This window comes from Vidua macroura, chromosome 6 (genome assembly GCF_024509145.1).
Source record: "Vidua macroura isolate BioBank_ID:100142 chromosome 6, ASM2450914v1, whole genome shotgun sequence".
Taxonomy (NCBI): Eukaryota; Metazoa; Chordata; class Aves; order Passeriformes; family Viduidae; genus Vidua; species Vidua macroura.
This window is the reverse complement of record NC_071576.1, coordinates 12109656-12124687: the sequence shown is the minus strand read 5'-3', so window position 1 is coordinate 12124687 and position 15032 is coordinate 12109656. Positions and strand designations below refer to the sequence as shown.

At 43.4% G+C, this 15032-nt stretch overlaps 1 protein-coding gene across 1 annotated transcript in view; it reads left to right on the top strand.

Annotated features, from left to right (window-relative positions):
* Positions 1–11073: 11073 nt before the first annotated feature.
* The window catches only part of EVL (Enah/Vasp-like), a 116552-nt gene continuing 112593 nt past the window's right edge, over positions 11074–15032 (top strand). The window contains exon 1 of the mRNA XM_053980019.1: positions 11074–11236. Within this exon, the coding sequence (XP_053835994.1) occupies positions 11218–11236 (19 nt within the window). The 5' untranslated portion in view covers positions 11074–11217. The remainder of the gene's footprint in view (positions 11237–15032) is intronic.

Here is a 15032-nt window from a genome sequence, read left to right as displayed (position 1 = left end):
TTGAGAAAGAGAAGTGGATGGTAGATATGAACTAGATACAGCAAAGATTATACAATTCCAAAGGATGTTTTTTTTTTTTTCTTTATTTATTTCTCTAAATAGGAGTAATCTGGTGTTTGAAGAACAGATAAATTCTCCAAAACATGTCCTGAACTTTAACAGGAGCCCTAACTTTGGTGCAAAAGCCTCTGAACTTTGGAAAGTGAGATGGAATATAATATTGTGCTTCAAAATTCACTTGAGGTCTGTCCCCAGAGTAGTAGGAAATGCTGGCTGTTCCTGCTAGCATATTCACACCTTGTAGTTTGAGTTTGCACCAGGAATCACTCCCAGATAGTGGCCAGAGCAGTGCTGTCAGCCTTTAGAGGCTTTCTGTGATTATCTGGTTCATTCTCTCTGGAAAGCAGGCTTTGAAACCCCCGAGCTGTGCCCATCTCATCCTGTTGGAATATCAGCACACCCAGACACATAAACAATGTGCCTCTTCACAAGGCAATGAAAATCGATGAGGCTTTGAAAAGACATTCTCTTTAAAGCCATGGCCTTATTTGGGAACTTGCAAGAAGCTTGGCTGTCACAGGAGAATATTTTGGCTCTGTGACAGTTTTATTTTATGTGGTTCTTCAGTGAGGAATCTCCTGGGTTTGTGCAGTGATAGCTTCCAAGTGTTGTGTGTCTTTTTTACTCCTTCCCAGGAATATTTGCTTGAGGAGAAACCAATATGTTGGTCAAAAGAGGCCAATGACCCTGTTTGACCTCTCTTGTCCAGTGTAGGGGAAAAGAAGGTTTTCAAAGACAAAATGAAAAATTTCTGGTATTTCAGTATTCCTGAGCAAATTCACATGTTTTTATCATAATTACTTCTCTATATCCTTTTTATTTCTCACTACTTGTTTGTTGAGTGCTGCCTTCTGTTTATGTAAGTGGGGGATTTTTTAGGAATAATCTGGTCTGACATCACACTTGTGATTCTTACACTCCTTGGGAACATTTCCTTTATGTCACTAGCACCTTGTGAACTGTGGTGGGATAAAAGAGCCTGCATGATAAAGCTAAATAATAAACTGAAGGGAGAGTGTCAGAGACAGAAGCATTTTATACTTGGAGTTGTTTGGGGAGAAAGAGAGAGCAGAGAGATTATCTCAGCAGCATTTTGAAAGGGTTTCAGAGGAAAGAGTTGAAAGAGAAAGGGGAATTAGAGAAGAAAGGTGTGATTATAACCTAAAAATCACAGTGGCTGTTTCTGAATCCCCTGTCTATATGATATAGAGGTAGAATATAAAATTACTTCAGAGACTTAAGCTGTACAATTTAGTGAATTCTGAAGGAAGAAGGGCCCTCAGGCCACACTGATGTTGGAGACCTGGGGCACAATGGTGGGCAATGCCACGTGGATCTGTCATGACATAGATGCCAGAAAGGACACCCTCAAGCATCAACAGTACTCTTAAATCATTATAGTTGGGGGGAAGTTCAGAAGTTGGGGGAAGAGGGTGAGGTGAGCACAGTCTGGCTGTGGGACTGGTACCTATCCTTCAGATTTTGCTTCCTACAAAATACCCTTCTGCTCAGGATATTGAATCCTCTTCTCCAGCATCCTTGTCAGGTTTCCCTTGACCTGTTCTTGCCATTCCTGTGCTTGTGGTGACCCAGCACACATTTCAGCTCTTTTCTGCTCTGCCCTGCTCTGTCTTTGGAGAAAGGGCAGGGGGAGAGGGCAGAGTACCTGGAGCAGAAGCAGCCCAAGGGTCCAGCACAGTACTAATGTCACTTAATATTGTGCATCTGATACCAGCCTGAGGTAGCAAAAGGCGCAGTGCCCGTGGCAGCGGATGGGAAAGGAAGATTTGTGAAACCTGAGAGAGCTTGAGCTATTTGCAGCCAATGTGGGGAATGCATCTAGGAATGTGAGGCTGGAAGGAGCATGTGTCAGGCTGATGTGCAGTGCTCTGAGAGAGAAATGTGAGTTAAAAATGTTGAGGAATAGGGATTCTTGTCTGTGGCTGGAAACTTAGAAGGAATTTCAGGAGAAAGGGGAGTAATTTTTGGATAGTATTTGACTTTGATAGTTTGTGATCATTTCTCATTTGATGAGTCTTGTGAACTGATTTCCAGAGCCTTGCTATTTCTCTCTTCCCTTTCAAGGTCATTGAGATACACTGGTTACTCTGTAGCTTCATTTATTAGAAATTAGCTAAGCTGGGATTTGACTAGGATGTTTATCTGGGATGACCTGAGCCATTTGCTTCAGGAAGTCATTCATACTCGAAAAGACAAATGTATCTCATGTTAAAGGACAGGTCATGCTCACCTCTCTTTCCTTCCAAAGAAGAGGGAAGTAGGATTTGACTCATGAACAAATACTTTATACTTGAAGATACGAGCCAGTTGTCTGACCTGAACTGGTGCCCAGTTCCATTTCAAATGACCTGGAGTATCCAAGTGCTGGATGTGGGGCTGATGGCCATGACCAGAGCCCAGCTGGATGCCAGACACTGTACACATGCTGGGACTCCTGGATTTGAGCCCCAAGCAATGCTAGGCAGGATGGCAGCAGGAGTAGGCAATGTTTCAGCTGTGAGCAGTGCTGGGAGGGAAAAGCTTTGGTTTGCTGCAGTTTGCTCTGGGGTTTGGTGCACACATATGAGTCAGTGGAACTAGAGCCAGACCACTGTGATTGCAAAACCCACTCCTGATTTCCCCTTCTGTCCTTTCCTGGTCTTGGATGCCTCCTTTGTGCAGTTTTGGGATGGACAAAAGCATATCCCATTGCTTTTCCCAAGGTTGTGACCTGACTGTGGGACAGATTGGATGTGCTCTGCGTGGCTTGCCTCTTAGTCTAGTCTAAGTGATGAAAAGGACCCCCTCAGCACAGGTAGGGAGGCAATTGGTGTTGTACTAAGCTTGATTCATGGTAGTGTAAGGCAATTTGTACTACTGCTCCTTACTTGGCTGTAAAAATCCTACTAGCTCCACCATAGGTAGTCAATCATGGTTGTATAGGCTAAGTAGGCAGTTTTTTTAAAGACAGAGTGAGAAAATGGGATCATTCTGTTGAGAAATGGTAAGCCATGCAATTGTAGCTGGGCAAGTAGTGTGTGTGTGTGTGTGTGTGTGTGTGTGTGTGTGTGTGTGTGACCTCCTGCTCTGCTCCTCCTCCCAAGCTGTCCTGGTTTCTTCTGGCTGGATCTTGAACAGAAGTGGTGGCTGGCCAGGGCTTAGGGCTCTTGGGACAGGTCACAGTAATGGTTTGATTTGTTGAAGACTGGTTCAGACTGTGTGTAGAGCAGAGGTCTAGGGGCTGGCAGACCCAAAATGAGAATTCAGACTTCATCAGTAACTTTGCTACATAGCCCTGAAGCAAACAGGGGCTTTACTATCCCAGCCACCACCTTGGAAATCCTGTTCTTGTTAGAGGAGATACAGGAAGATAAGGAGATGTATGGAAAATTCTGGTTATAGAATGCAAAACAAAGTCCCCCTAACATGAAGTCTCTGTTAGTGTTTTGCTTTTATGAATTTTAGTGCTTGTCCTTTTGTTGGGAAATTGAATCTCATCCCCGCTACCACTGGGAACTGGAGAACTGATGATGTTCAGATGATGTGGGGTCCTAAATGCTCCCTGGGTTCATGGATTGTATAAAGGCTTTTGCTGTCATGCAGTTTTTGTAATTTTCATGCATTTGACTCTAAAGGGTAACATGCAGCTTATGTTAAAAAGGTATTTTTGCGCTCATTTTGGCACATCCTTGAATTAAAGTGTCAGACATAATACTGTTTCATTGAAAAAGCCAGTGGACCCCTCCAATGAGTCCAGCAGAAGCAGAAAAAGACCAGGAGCTGTGATATTTCTGAGCTTCTTAAACAAAAACAAACCAAAAAACCACAGTTTTTCAGTCTTCAGTCTTTCTTTATATGAAGAACAATTGAGGGATAGAAACACGATGTTCATAACAATATTTTGCAAGATAAGCTTCCTGCTTTGGTTTTGATTTGCCATAGAATATCATAAAACATTTCTCCTTGCTAAGTATGTCTCAAAAATATTGGGTCTTACTGATGCTCTGCAAAGAGATTGGTAAAGTTGGCACATATCCATTGATGTCTGCAGAGGCCAGCGTGGCCAAGCCACATGCATTTCAGAGAAAGGCCCCTCTGAGATTCTCCTGGGTTGTAGAATATACTTGTGGCCACTCCTAACTTTCTTCTAGCCTTAAAGGAAGAAGGCAGTGTGAGGTCTTAACATTGTGGTCGAACTGTGTCAGTGGTTCTGGTTCAAGGTGATGTACAATCTTCCTCCCCTGTGTGTGCTTTCCTTAGGGAGCAGGCGTTGTCAATAATTAAATTCCACAGGAGCTATCACAAAGGGGAGAGGTTGTGGGAATGACCTGCTGCTGCCTGTGGAACATCTGCTGTAGCAGCCAGCCACACTTTGGGGGCAAACTGTTCTGTGGCCAAGGGATGGGAAGGTCCTGCTCACAGAACCAAAGAGCTGTGGAGGTTGGCAAGGACATCTGGAGATCATCGAGTGCAACCCTTGCTCACGACCTTGTCCTAAGGAGTGCTGAATATCTCCCAAGACGCTGATGCCAGTCTTTCTGGGCAACCTGTGCCAATGTTTGAGCACTCATGGGTAGAGAAGTTTCTTCTTATTTCTGAATTGAATTTCCTGTATTTCAAAATTTGTACCTATTGCCCTTTGTCCTGTCACCTCTGAGAAGAGCCAGATTGTCTTCTTTAGTCCCTCATTGTGTATTTTTACACAGTGGTGAACGTGTCTGTAATGATGTGGTGTCAAAAGCCTTACTGGAGGCAAAACTTGTTTGTGCAGAGTAAGCCAGGACCTGTGGTGTCACCTTCCTCTGGCTAGAAGCACAGCTCCAGTGGCACCACACACTGGCAAGTCTCTCCTGCCAGCAGGGCCATTTGGGATAGTGTGTAAAAGTGCTGATGAGTGCGCTTTTACAGTGCTGTGGATGTGATGAGGATGTAATGAAGCCTTGGAGGAATCAGAACTTTGTCTGTTCTCATGGGAGTGAGGAAATGTTGTTCTGAACTTGCCACAGCTTAGGTCTGGTGCTGCTGTCAGAAGCTGTTTCTGAACAAAGAGTTCCACAGCGTGTGTGAATAATTCCTGCACATGTTTATTCTAACGTCTTTTGCATCAGATGCAAGGGAAGAAAAATCTGTGGAGTCTTTTTTCGAGGTTTTTGTAGGAAGAAGGGGATGAACACATGCTAATGTGATAGCAATGCAGCTCGGTTTTGGCAGATTCTCTATCAACAGCACCTTATACTGAATAACCCCCACATGTAGCATATTTCCAGCACCTAAAGGGGAGCTGGAGAGGGACTTCTTATAAGGGTTTGTAATGATAGGCCAAGGGGGAATGGTTTCAAATTGAGAGAGGATGTTTAGATTAGGTATCAGGAAGAAATTCTTTACTGTGAGCATGGTGAGGCACTGGCACAGGTTGCCCAGAGAAGCTGGGGCTGCCCCATCCCTGGAAGTGTTCAAGGCCAGGTTGGATGGGGCTTGGAACAACATGGTCTAGTCTGCAGCATGATTCAGATTTATCTGTGCTGAACTGAAAAAAAGGTTGATAATTGTTTATCTAGGAAAAATAATACATTATTACCTTGCACTTCAAATTTGTATAGCCTTGTCCCTTTCCTTGGAAGGGATATTTTTTTTTTTTAATTAGTAGGGTGATAGAATGGTTTGGGTGGGAAGGGACCTTACAGACCATCTAGTTCCCATCCCCCTGCCATGGGCAGGGACACCTTCCACCAGACCAGGTTGCTCAGAGCTTCACCCAGCCTGGCCTTGAACACTTACAGGGACGAGGTGTCCACAGCTTCTCTGAGCAATCTGTTGCAGTGCCTTGCAACCCTCACAGGAAAGAATTTCTTCCTAATATCTATTCTTAACTGGCCTTTCAGATTGAAGCAGTTGTCCCTTGTTCTGTCACTACATTTTGTATTATTTTAAATATTTTCTCATAAACAGGAAGCAATACCCAAATCCTGGTCATATCAACTAACATTTCCAACCTAGAGTGAATCTTAGTTTTTAGATGTTTGGTGGCTTGATCATATTTCTTCTTTTACTAATTTGAATTTATCTCATATATCCTTGCCTGTTGTTTATGTAAATTGCTTTTCCATTTTCAGCTTTCTATGGTGGTCAGCAGCATACAGTCCTGCACTTGACTGGGTATTTCAGGCACTGTTGCAGTGATCAATAACTTAATAATCCGTATGGAGCTTTTAGTTTTCACCCCGACGGGGTGAGTTCTGTTGGATTGCTAGTTGTGACTTGGTGCTGTCCCCAAGGGCTGATAGAAAATCAGTAAGAACCCCATTCTCTCTGGTTCACTCCAGTGCATCTTCCCTAAAGCGCTAGAATAAGGCAGATGAGCGTGTATGTGGAAAAACATCCCCTTTCAGGCCTGTGAGTTGCTGTGCACTGGTCTGCACCTGGTACAGGGTATCTGTTCATGAAAATGCTATGTGATACTCCCAGAATGATAAGAGTAAAGCCGTGGGAGAAGAACGTGAGGAAGGCATCAGCCCTCCTGTGGTCAGGAATCTCAAGCCCTGAGATTTGCAAAGCATGAAGCATGCTTGGGCCAAAGTTGAGAGGGAAAAATAATTTTTTTTTTTTTTTCTGTGCAAATATTCATGGGCTGTGATAATTCCAAGATATATAAATGAGGTAGGATTTTTTTGGTGAAGGTTGACATCAGAAAATCAAACTTTCATGGTCAACCTGAAAACCTGAGAGTGAAAGGAGAAGCCTGAAATATGTTGGATTTTCCTTGTGCATCAAAATTCACATTGTATTTTAAGGTAACACATAATAGAAATACCATTGCTAAAAGGAGGAAAAAATGTTCATTTTTGCCCCACCCATCCTCCCCTTTAACAGCTGAAGCTTTGAGTCAATACTCCAATACTGAATGCATCCTTGTTCTGTAAACTTAAGGGCACTGCAATTATTTTTACAATTTCCCCAGTACCTGAACAAACTAAGGTAGTCGCTCCTTTTCTATTTCAATAAACATTTAAAATCTTATTTTCGTATGCCCATGAAAGATGTCTGAGCTCAGAGACAATCCTGTTGAAAGGATATTCTTCAGTACATTCTGGGATGCTGCCTGTGATTGCCACATTCTCCACTGTGCAATAATTTTGGAGATGCAGTGAATGAACACTCATTAGATATGCCCTTGTTGGCTCATTTCCCTTCTTTTTGTTTTCTTCCTTATGAATTGAAGTGAATGCGGAATTTTTCAGCACAGTTGCGGGGTTTTTTTAGAGTGGTCTGAATATCACTTCAGCATAATGATAATGCAGACTTAATGACAGAAGTCCACTGTGTTAGTGGCTTTCTTCCTTTCTTGAGGAAGGGAATAAGTAGTTACTTCATTAAAATGTCTCAGTCTGTTTGTGATCAGATAATGTCACCAAGCATCTGGCAAAGGCTTTGGTGGAATTTCAGGTCAAGAGGACAAATACTGATACACTGATATACTAAATAACAATAATACAAGATGTTACACTTGAGGAAACTGGGCTCTTAGCAGAGTATCCGCATGAGGCCCTCTGATGGCAGTGAAATACTAGATAAAGCCAGAAATTTCACCAGTGTCCTCTGCCTTGTTGTGGTTTGTCATACTTCCAGGCTTTTTTTGCATCCTTTGCTTTTTTGACAAGCTTTCACCAAGGATAACCACTTCTATTACAGTCTCACTTGTTTGTTAGAGCCCAGCATTAAAATTGCAAAGGGTTTCCCAAAAGCTGCTGCTTGTCTTCAGTGGGAGGGACACTCAATGTCACATCTTTTTGGCCTCTGATGAAAAGGTGGGGTCTGGGTCCCACAGTTCCCATTACATAAATTGTCCCACTCAATCTTTAGTAAATTTTTCTTTCATGTGACACAATTTCAATTTTTGGTAAAGTGGGGGACATTTGTCATCAAATGTCTGGACTGGTTATACTGCCAGGAAGGGAATAAACAACTTCTTGTGAAAAATTTCATTGCTGATTGTGGTTTCTGACATAATTTCTGTCTGCTTCTCAAGACCTTCAGTCTGGCTCAGGGCATAGGAAGTTACAGTCTTTGCTAAAAAGTTATAAGGAGGTATTATAGCCTTGCATTTATTTATGTATTTGGCCATTGCATGTGTTCATGTGACTTTCTGAAGCCTCTGTGTGTTCTGTTTGGTAAAATTTCACGTCTACAGTAGGACATGATGGTCTCAGATCTTACTATTGAATATGGGAATCCTAGTAATTAATTAACCAGAATTGAGACTATTGGTTGTTTCACATGATAGAAGTCCTGCTCTTTCTGTGTGTAATGCTGTCAGCTGTTGTGAAAGTGCTGGCCAAGAAAAAAAAGAAAGTTAAAATGTTATCCCAATGAAACCTTTCAACAGCTGACCTCTACTGTATATGAAAACTTTGTGGAGGATGTTTGCTTTTCTAGTCCTTCACAGTGAACTCATTGATGACAGAAGCCTTGGCTTGAACAGTTAACTATTTATTTGCATTGTGGCTGTTGAGAAACTGCAGAAATTGGAAGACTCGATAGTGATTCTGTCAACTTTGTTTCAAGAAGAATGCTTAGGGGAAGCAGTATGTTTGCTCTTATTTCTGTAGAATGGTTTTATTTTAGATAAACAGCATAAAAAAGAAGCATGTTTTAAGTGAAAACCAGCCATTTTCTACTTGATTCAGGTTAGAGAAAGGTGGTGGTGAGCAAGCAAAGAGAAGCTCAAAATTCTGTCCTTCCCCCATGAGGGATCTTGGCTAGCTCTGAAGGTATAAAGCTATTTCCTACAAGGTCAGGAGCAGAACAGTTGCTTGCAAGGGGTACCTCTGCCATGCCCAGCTGCTTGGGTGCTGTATACAGTGAGCATACTTGTGCTGAAGTTCAGCCTAAATATGGCAGGTGGCTGCTTCTGATGGTTGTGTCGTTCTCCTCTCTGCCAATTTTAATCTTTTATTAGGCTGTAGCCAGAATCACCTACCTTGCAGTCCTTCTCTTGCTGGATGCTTGTGGAAGAATTAATTTCTGTCAGATGGTGTGACTGCATGTGTTTTAGTGTTCCTACAGCGTGCCTTTATTGTCACTTAACACTATCACATTTGTTTAAAGGAAATAAAATGAAACCCAAGGTCACTACTACATTAAAAACACCATGTCTCAAATAAATGGATGTTTTTTTTCCAGTGCTGGGTTTTTTTGCCATGAGTGCCTTTTCCTTTCATTCCAACCCTTTCTGCCTGTATTTCTCAGAGCCATGAGGTCAGATGCCACAGTTACCATGGCCTGTCCCCAATCACTGTGTCTAGGAGATGTGGGAGTCTGTACCCTTTGGAAGCTTTTCCAGCCTCCAAATCCCACAGCTCAGTGGGACAGCCATTGCCCTAGAGCACAGTGAATCCCAGGAGCTGTAGTTTGGTTTGGATATTTCAGACTCCAGCCAAAATCCTCCATGTGTTTCCTTGTGCTAGAAACCAGCCCTAGCAGTAAAAGAGGCAAGTCAAGGGCGGGGGCAGCCCCAGAGGTAGCTTTGAATTTGCTGTCTCCCTGTGACTTTCCCAGACAGCATGTTCTCTCCCACTGCCCCATTCTTTCTCCTTCCACGGGCTGGGGTTGATTTCCCAGGATTTGAATGTCCCTCATTTCCAGCAGCCCTCACCTCTCACCTGCTCTCCAGCCAGCGGGTGTAGAGCCTGTCCCCGCTCTGGCCAGTGCTGGCACCCCTGGGTGGCCCCACGCTGTGGTGGCTGATGCTGAGGCTGATGCAGCGTGCAGGGCCTCAGGGTTAAACCTCCCCGGGTCTCCTCATCCTGCTGCTGAGTTTGGCTGCCCGGGCAAAGTCCCTGCATTCTCATAGCTAACAGCCGTACAGTCCCTAAGCAAACTGGTGATGGGAGTGTGATTCCTGCACGTCCAAAATTTCCAAGGGATTGCTACGGGGATGGTGAGCTCTGGCTCTGCTGTTTGGGGCGTGTTCCCCAGCGCTGTGTACAGTATTTACTCAGCCTCCGCCCGCATCGCTGCCGGGCCGGTTATTTCCGAGCAGCAGATGTGCCGTGATGTGCCGAGCCGCTCCAGGAGCGTGTCCGTGTGCTTCCCGCAGCACCAGCGGGGGCTCCCCCCGGAGTAGGCGCAGCTGCACCCCTGGAGTGCCCCGTGGCTCCCGGTTCCCCTGGGAGTGGCTTTTGGCGGTGCGGGTGGCCGGCACAGGGTGGTGTGGCCGTGTCGCCGAGGTTGTCGCCGTGTGTCGCCCCTGGGGTGCGCAGCGGATGCTCTGGCCCCTGCGCTGGCTGCGCTGTTGCCATGGAGATTGCGTGCGCTGTTGCTAGGCAGCTGAAGCATCCTCGCCTGCACACTGCAATGCCACGAAATGCTCAACTTTCCTCATTCCTATCTCCCTTCTGTGATCTCGCAGATATGACTCCTTTGGCTCTTATCCCACTTCATTCAGTTGCACTGCTGCGATTTCTTGCTGTTAACCCTGTCAACCCTAAAAAGCCCGCATGGCCCTGCAAATAGGGTCTTTTTTTATGGCAATGAGTTCAGGGCTGAAGGAGTTAAAGTGGTTGGGAATAGACTACAGAGGAAATGATTTCTAGCAGATAAACTACTTTAAATGTTCTGGCATTCATGGAAGGGGAGGTTTGTGGATGCATTCTTTTGTTCCATCACTGATGGTTTAGATGAATAAAAACAGACTAAAATATCACTACAAGGTAAGAAAATCAGCTTGAATGGGCCTAATTAATCTCTTCGGTTACAATATATATTTCGGTTTTTATTATCCTCTGCTTGTGCTTGTTGATTTTGATGTAGCATGTGAATGATAATTTAGCTGTGAAGCCTGTCGTGTACCATATTTGACTTATTTGGCTTGAATAATAAAGATATCAGCCTGTATTCTTGGAGTATACTGCATTAATCAGACTTGCAGGAATGATCACATGGTACTCTATCGCCTTTTCCTGTTAGCTGCTGCTTGTCAGCAGCTGGCTGAGCTGTAGGCTGCAGGCCAGTATCTGCATACCCTTTCTCCTCAGAATATTCCAAATATACTGTCTCGTCACTATGCATTTTGCTGCAGTTTGACAAACTAAATGGTCCTCTGCACGTTAAGAAGATTATTTTAAATTTCAGAGCATTTGTGTAGTTGCTAGGCCATGTATGCATTTGAAGAATTCAGGTAGGCTCTCTGTTTTATACATCAGTGTGCTTGGTTTTTGTTCTCACAAGGTTTTTGCTGTGTAATGTCAGTCAGCTCTACAGTTAGTTTGTCAATGTGCAGATATTTATTGCGTTTTAGAATCTCTACCCTGTGCATGGGGAGAAGTGCTTGAAGGGTTCGTTGCAGGTAACGGTAGCTTAACTGCATGATGAAGTGCAAGGCTGGGAAATTGATTATATCTTGCACAAATTTCATAGCCATGCAGCCAGAAACAGCGAGTACAGGGTAGTTATAAATATAAACCAGAAACTGTTCTCTTTAAAAGGGTCTTTGCTATTTTTAGTTCTGGAGAATCTGACAGATGCTGCTTCAAGATAAAATACTGATGGTGATAGAGAAGAGAAAATTGATGCTTGGATTGTACATAGGATTATATTTTATGCTGCTGCAGAGTATACCTGTCTTTTTCATAACCTTGTAGCTGCAGGATTCCTTATGAATTATATTTAAAATAAGAATATTGTTTAGTTTGTTGGGGTTGGTTTGTAGCTTGCAAACATTTGAGCAACTGTGATTGTTAGAATATAAAATTAGCACTTTTTATTTGATATTGGTTCTGCTCAGTATTGCCTCTGCCCCCTCTCCTCCTCCATCCCCACCCCCAGTATAACTCCATCCTTATGCAAGTATTAAGGTCTATTAAAACCCCAACAGATATTTGAAGACATGAAACAGAATTTCTACCCTCACTAACAGACAATAATTTTCCTATGCAGTTTGGGACTTGAAAAAATTCTGGTCAGTAGTTGTGGGGTAGGGAGTGTCTCACTTTTTGTAAAAATTTTTTTTGCTTAATGTGTTCAGTTGTTATAACTTGTGTTATAAAATTGTCCAGATAAAATGGTGACAATGTTGAAACAGCACTAGGCATCACCTTGTGATATGTTTGTCTGTATATCGTTATTATAATGTATCTTAAAAATATCTTTCTTTTTGATTCAAAAAAATTGATTGTTTGACCAAGTATGTAACTAGAGGAGATGATGGATTCTCTTTCTAAACACAATGAGCATTCTTTATCAAATACCTTAAAATGAAACTTTCTACCTTCAGATTAGATATTTTTAACATTATTTCTGTCTTTTGTTAGGCAAATATATTGGCAATTTCCATTATTTTGTGACTTGCTGCTCAGTTCTGTTTTTGAGTGGTGGCAAAAGCAGGTACAGGACACCTCCACTCCCCAAAATGTTCTGATTCCAGCTGCAAGGGCTGAGGAGATCCAGGCTGACTGTGTATATTCCTTCTGTTGTGAAATGCAGCATGAATGCTGTCTGAGGGGAAAGATTTTACTGGAAGACTAGATAATGCTGTGTAACTGCAGTTGTCAGGGCTGTCAGGAGATGCTTTGAATTTTGACATTGCTGATTGTTGGCAGTAAATTAAGGTGCAAATGGGCCCCAAACTTACTGTGCCACTTACTGTGCCCATGGAGTTGTTTGTATTTCTGCCAGTTTGTTGGGCCCTATTCTTAATTGAGTGAAATTGTCAATAAATCTACAATGAGGAAAAAAAAAAAAGGGATGTTTTTAAAATTCTTATTTTAAATTCTTAGCCATCTTTCAGTGGCTTTCCTAGACATCTTGGGCCAGAAAGACACCCACATTTTTTGGCAGGAATGGTCAAATGCTGATTACACACCCATTAGGCTTATTAAATTATGTGTCATCCTCTCTTGGACTAGACTTGAAAATAGTATTAACATTTGATGTGCAGACTGCTAGACATTTTCTTTTAAAGTTTGCACTGGTAGGGCTGGTGTTTCTGTATAGCAGCATTTAAATGGCATTTATTTTATTAGGGATTTCCGTGGTGTTTTGTTGAGGTTGCATCTTCATGTTGATGGGGTTTTTTTAATGGTATGATTATTCTCGTGCCTGTGGCTATTTTAGATTTTGATGGCATCAAAACAAATCTTGCAAGATAAAGATTTAAAAGATGTCTAGTTGAGCACTGGGGTGGAAGCCTCCCTGCCATGGGCTCCTGGAAGCAAAGTGGCTGTAGCAGCAGAGGGCACTCTGGCCTAAGCCCCCCAACTCCAGGTTTGCCCCACTCTCTTCTAAAGGTCCCTGTCTTCCATGTGCACAAAACACAGGCTTGCACTCATCTCTCACCTTGACTTTAACCTGAAGTGGATGCTCATGTGTGTGTTGCAGCAGTGAGGATGTTTCCATCCTCCAGGGCACCCACAGGCCTTGAGTACCCAAGTGTCCCCAGCAGTGGGGAGCCCAGTGGTGCCTGCTCATGCAGACCCACCCTGGTGATCCCAGCAGTGCCTGCTCATGCCATCTCTCTGTGTTACTCTGCTCTTTTTTTTCTGTCTCCACACTGGCCTTTCAAGACCTGAACCCAGATGGGTGGTGCGGGCTGTGGCACCCTGAGCCTATGCCAAGAGGCATCCCTGCAATCAGGCCACCCAAGTTCCCCTCTGGTTTAATTCTGATGCAGCCATCTTCACTTCCCTGGTGAAATGGTGCCAGGTTATTTTTGTGAAGTGTTAAGCAGCTGCTGGACCTCTCTGAAGAATCTCACTTAAAGACTGTAAGTGACTCTGGTGTACTGTTTGTGAAAAATTATTTGTAAAGCCCTTTGGGATGAAATCTTTTCCTGTGTGGTTACTGGCTGGATGAAGAGAGACTTAAGCCTCTGACAAAATAGGGAGTAAATCCATAGAATAATCTCACAGCTTCTTGTATCAGCCAAGCTTGGTTTATCTTCCTCTTGGAAAGAACCTAATATCCCCTGAAAAACTTTGCTTTTAAAGCAGGGTTAATGGAGCTAAGCCCCTTCTCAGTCCATATGGGCTTCTGGTTTCTGTGTGCTGTGGGTTGGGCCCATTTTATTGCTGATTCCTGCACTGTCTTCATAAAACCCCAAAGATCACATACATTTGGGTTATAATTGGAGGCAGGATTGTCCATAAGCCGTGCTTTTATGATCTGCTGTAAGATGACTTTGCATGTGAAGCCATCAGGAGGATGCACTTGGCCACAAGCAGTACTCCTCATTTGGTATCTTCCGCCCAGATTTAGCTCTCTAGTGGCAGAACACAAATGCATTTTCTTTTCTTTTGTTGCTATGCCTTTATCTTTCTGGGATATTACTTGGTATTCTTCGCAGTGAGCTGGTGTCTGTCTATTTCTGCTACACCGCCCACCACAGCATCGCAGTATTTTTAACTACATCTTCTATTCCCTCATCCAACGAGCAAAGCTGAGAACGCTACAGGAAGGAAGATGAGTCTCTCAAAGTGAGCTGGCTCTGAACAGAGGAACTGAAACCCACCGATGAATAGAAAGCAAAGCTCAGAATGAATGTAGAGCATTTGGGCACCACGGTGCATGCAGAGCCTCTCACCTGCTGATCCCCAAAGCAACAGCAGCATTAGACGATGTCCTCTGGGAGCAGGTGATCCCCGTGCCTTTGGGCAGATGAAGGCATTGAGTTTATTGTACCTATAAGCATTTCATGGCTGAGTGTAGCTGCACAATTGGATTGGCACACAGGAATTCTGATGTTTAAGGTGCATTTGCTGCTGCCAAGCAAAAAAAACCTGAATATGCCAAATTAATGAAGAATTTTGGTTTTAACATGATTCTGCAAAACTGAATTCCGGTGGCAGGTGCCCATCAATTGCCTGCTCTGACTTTGAGTGCAGCATTCTCCTCTCTCTGGTGAACAACAAAAGGACACAAAGAAATGGAGTGAAGCTGCATCAGGGGAAGTTCACACTGGACTTTAGGAAAACATTCTT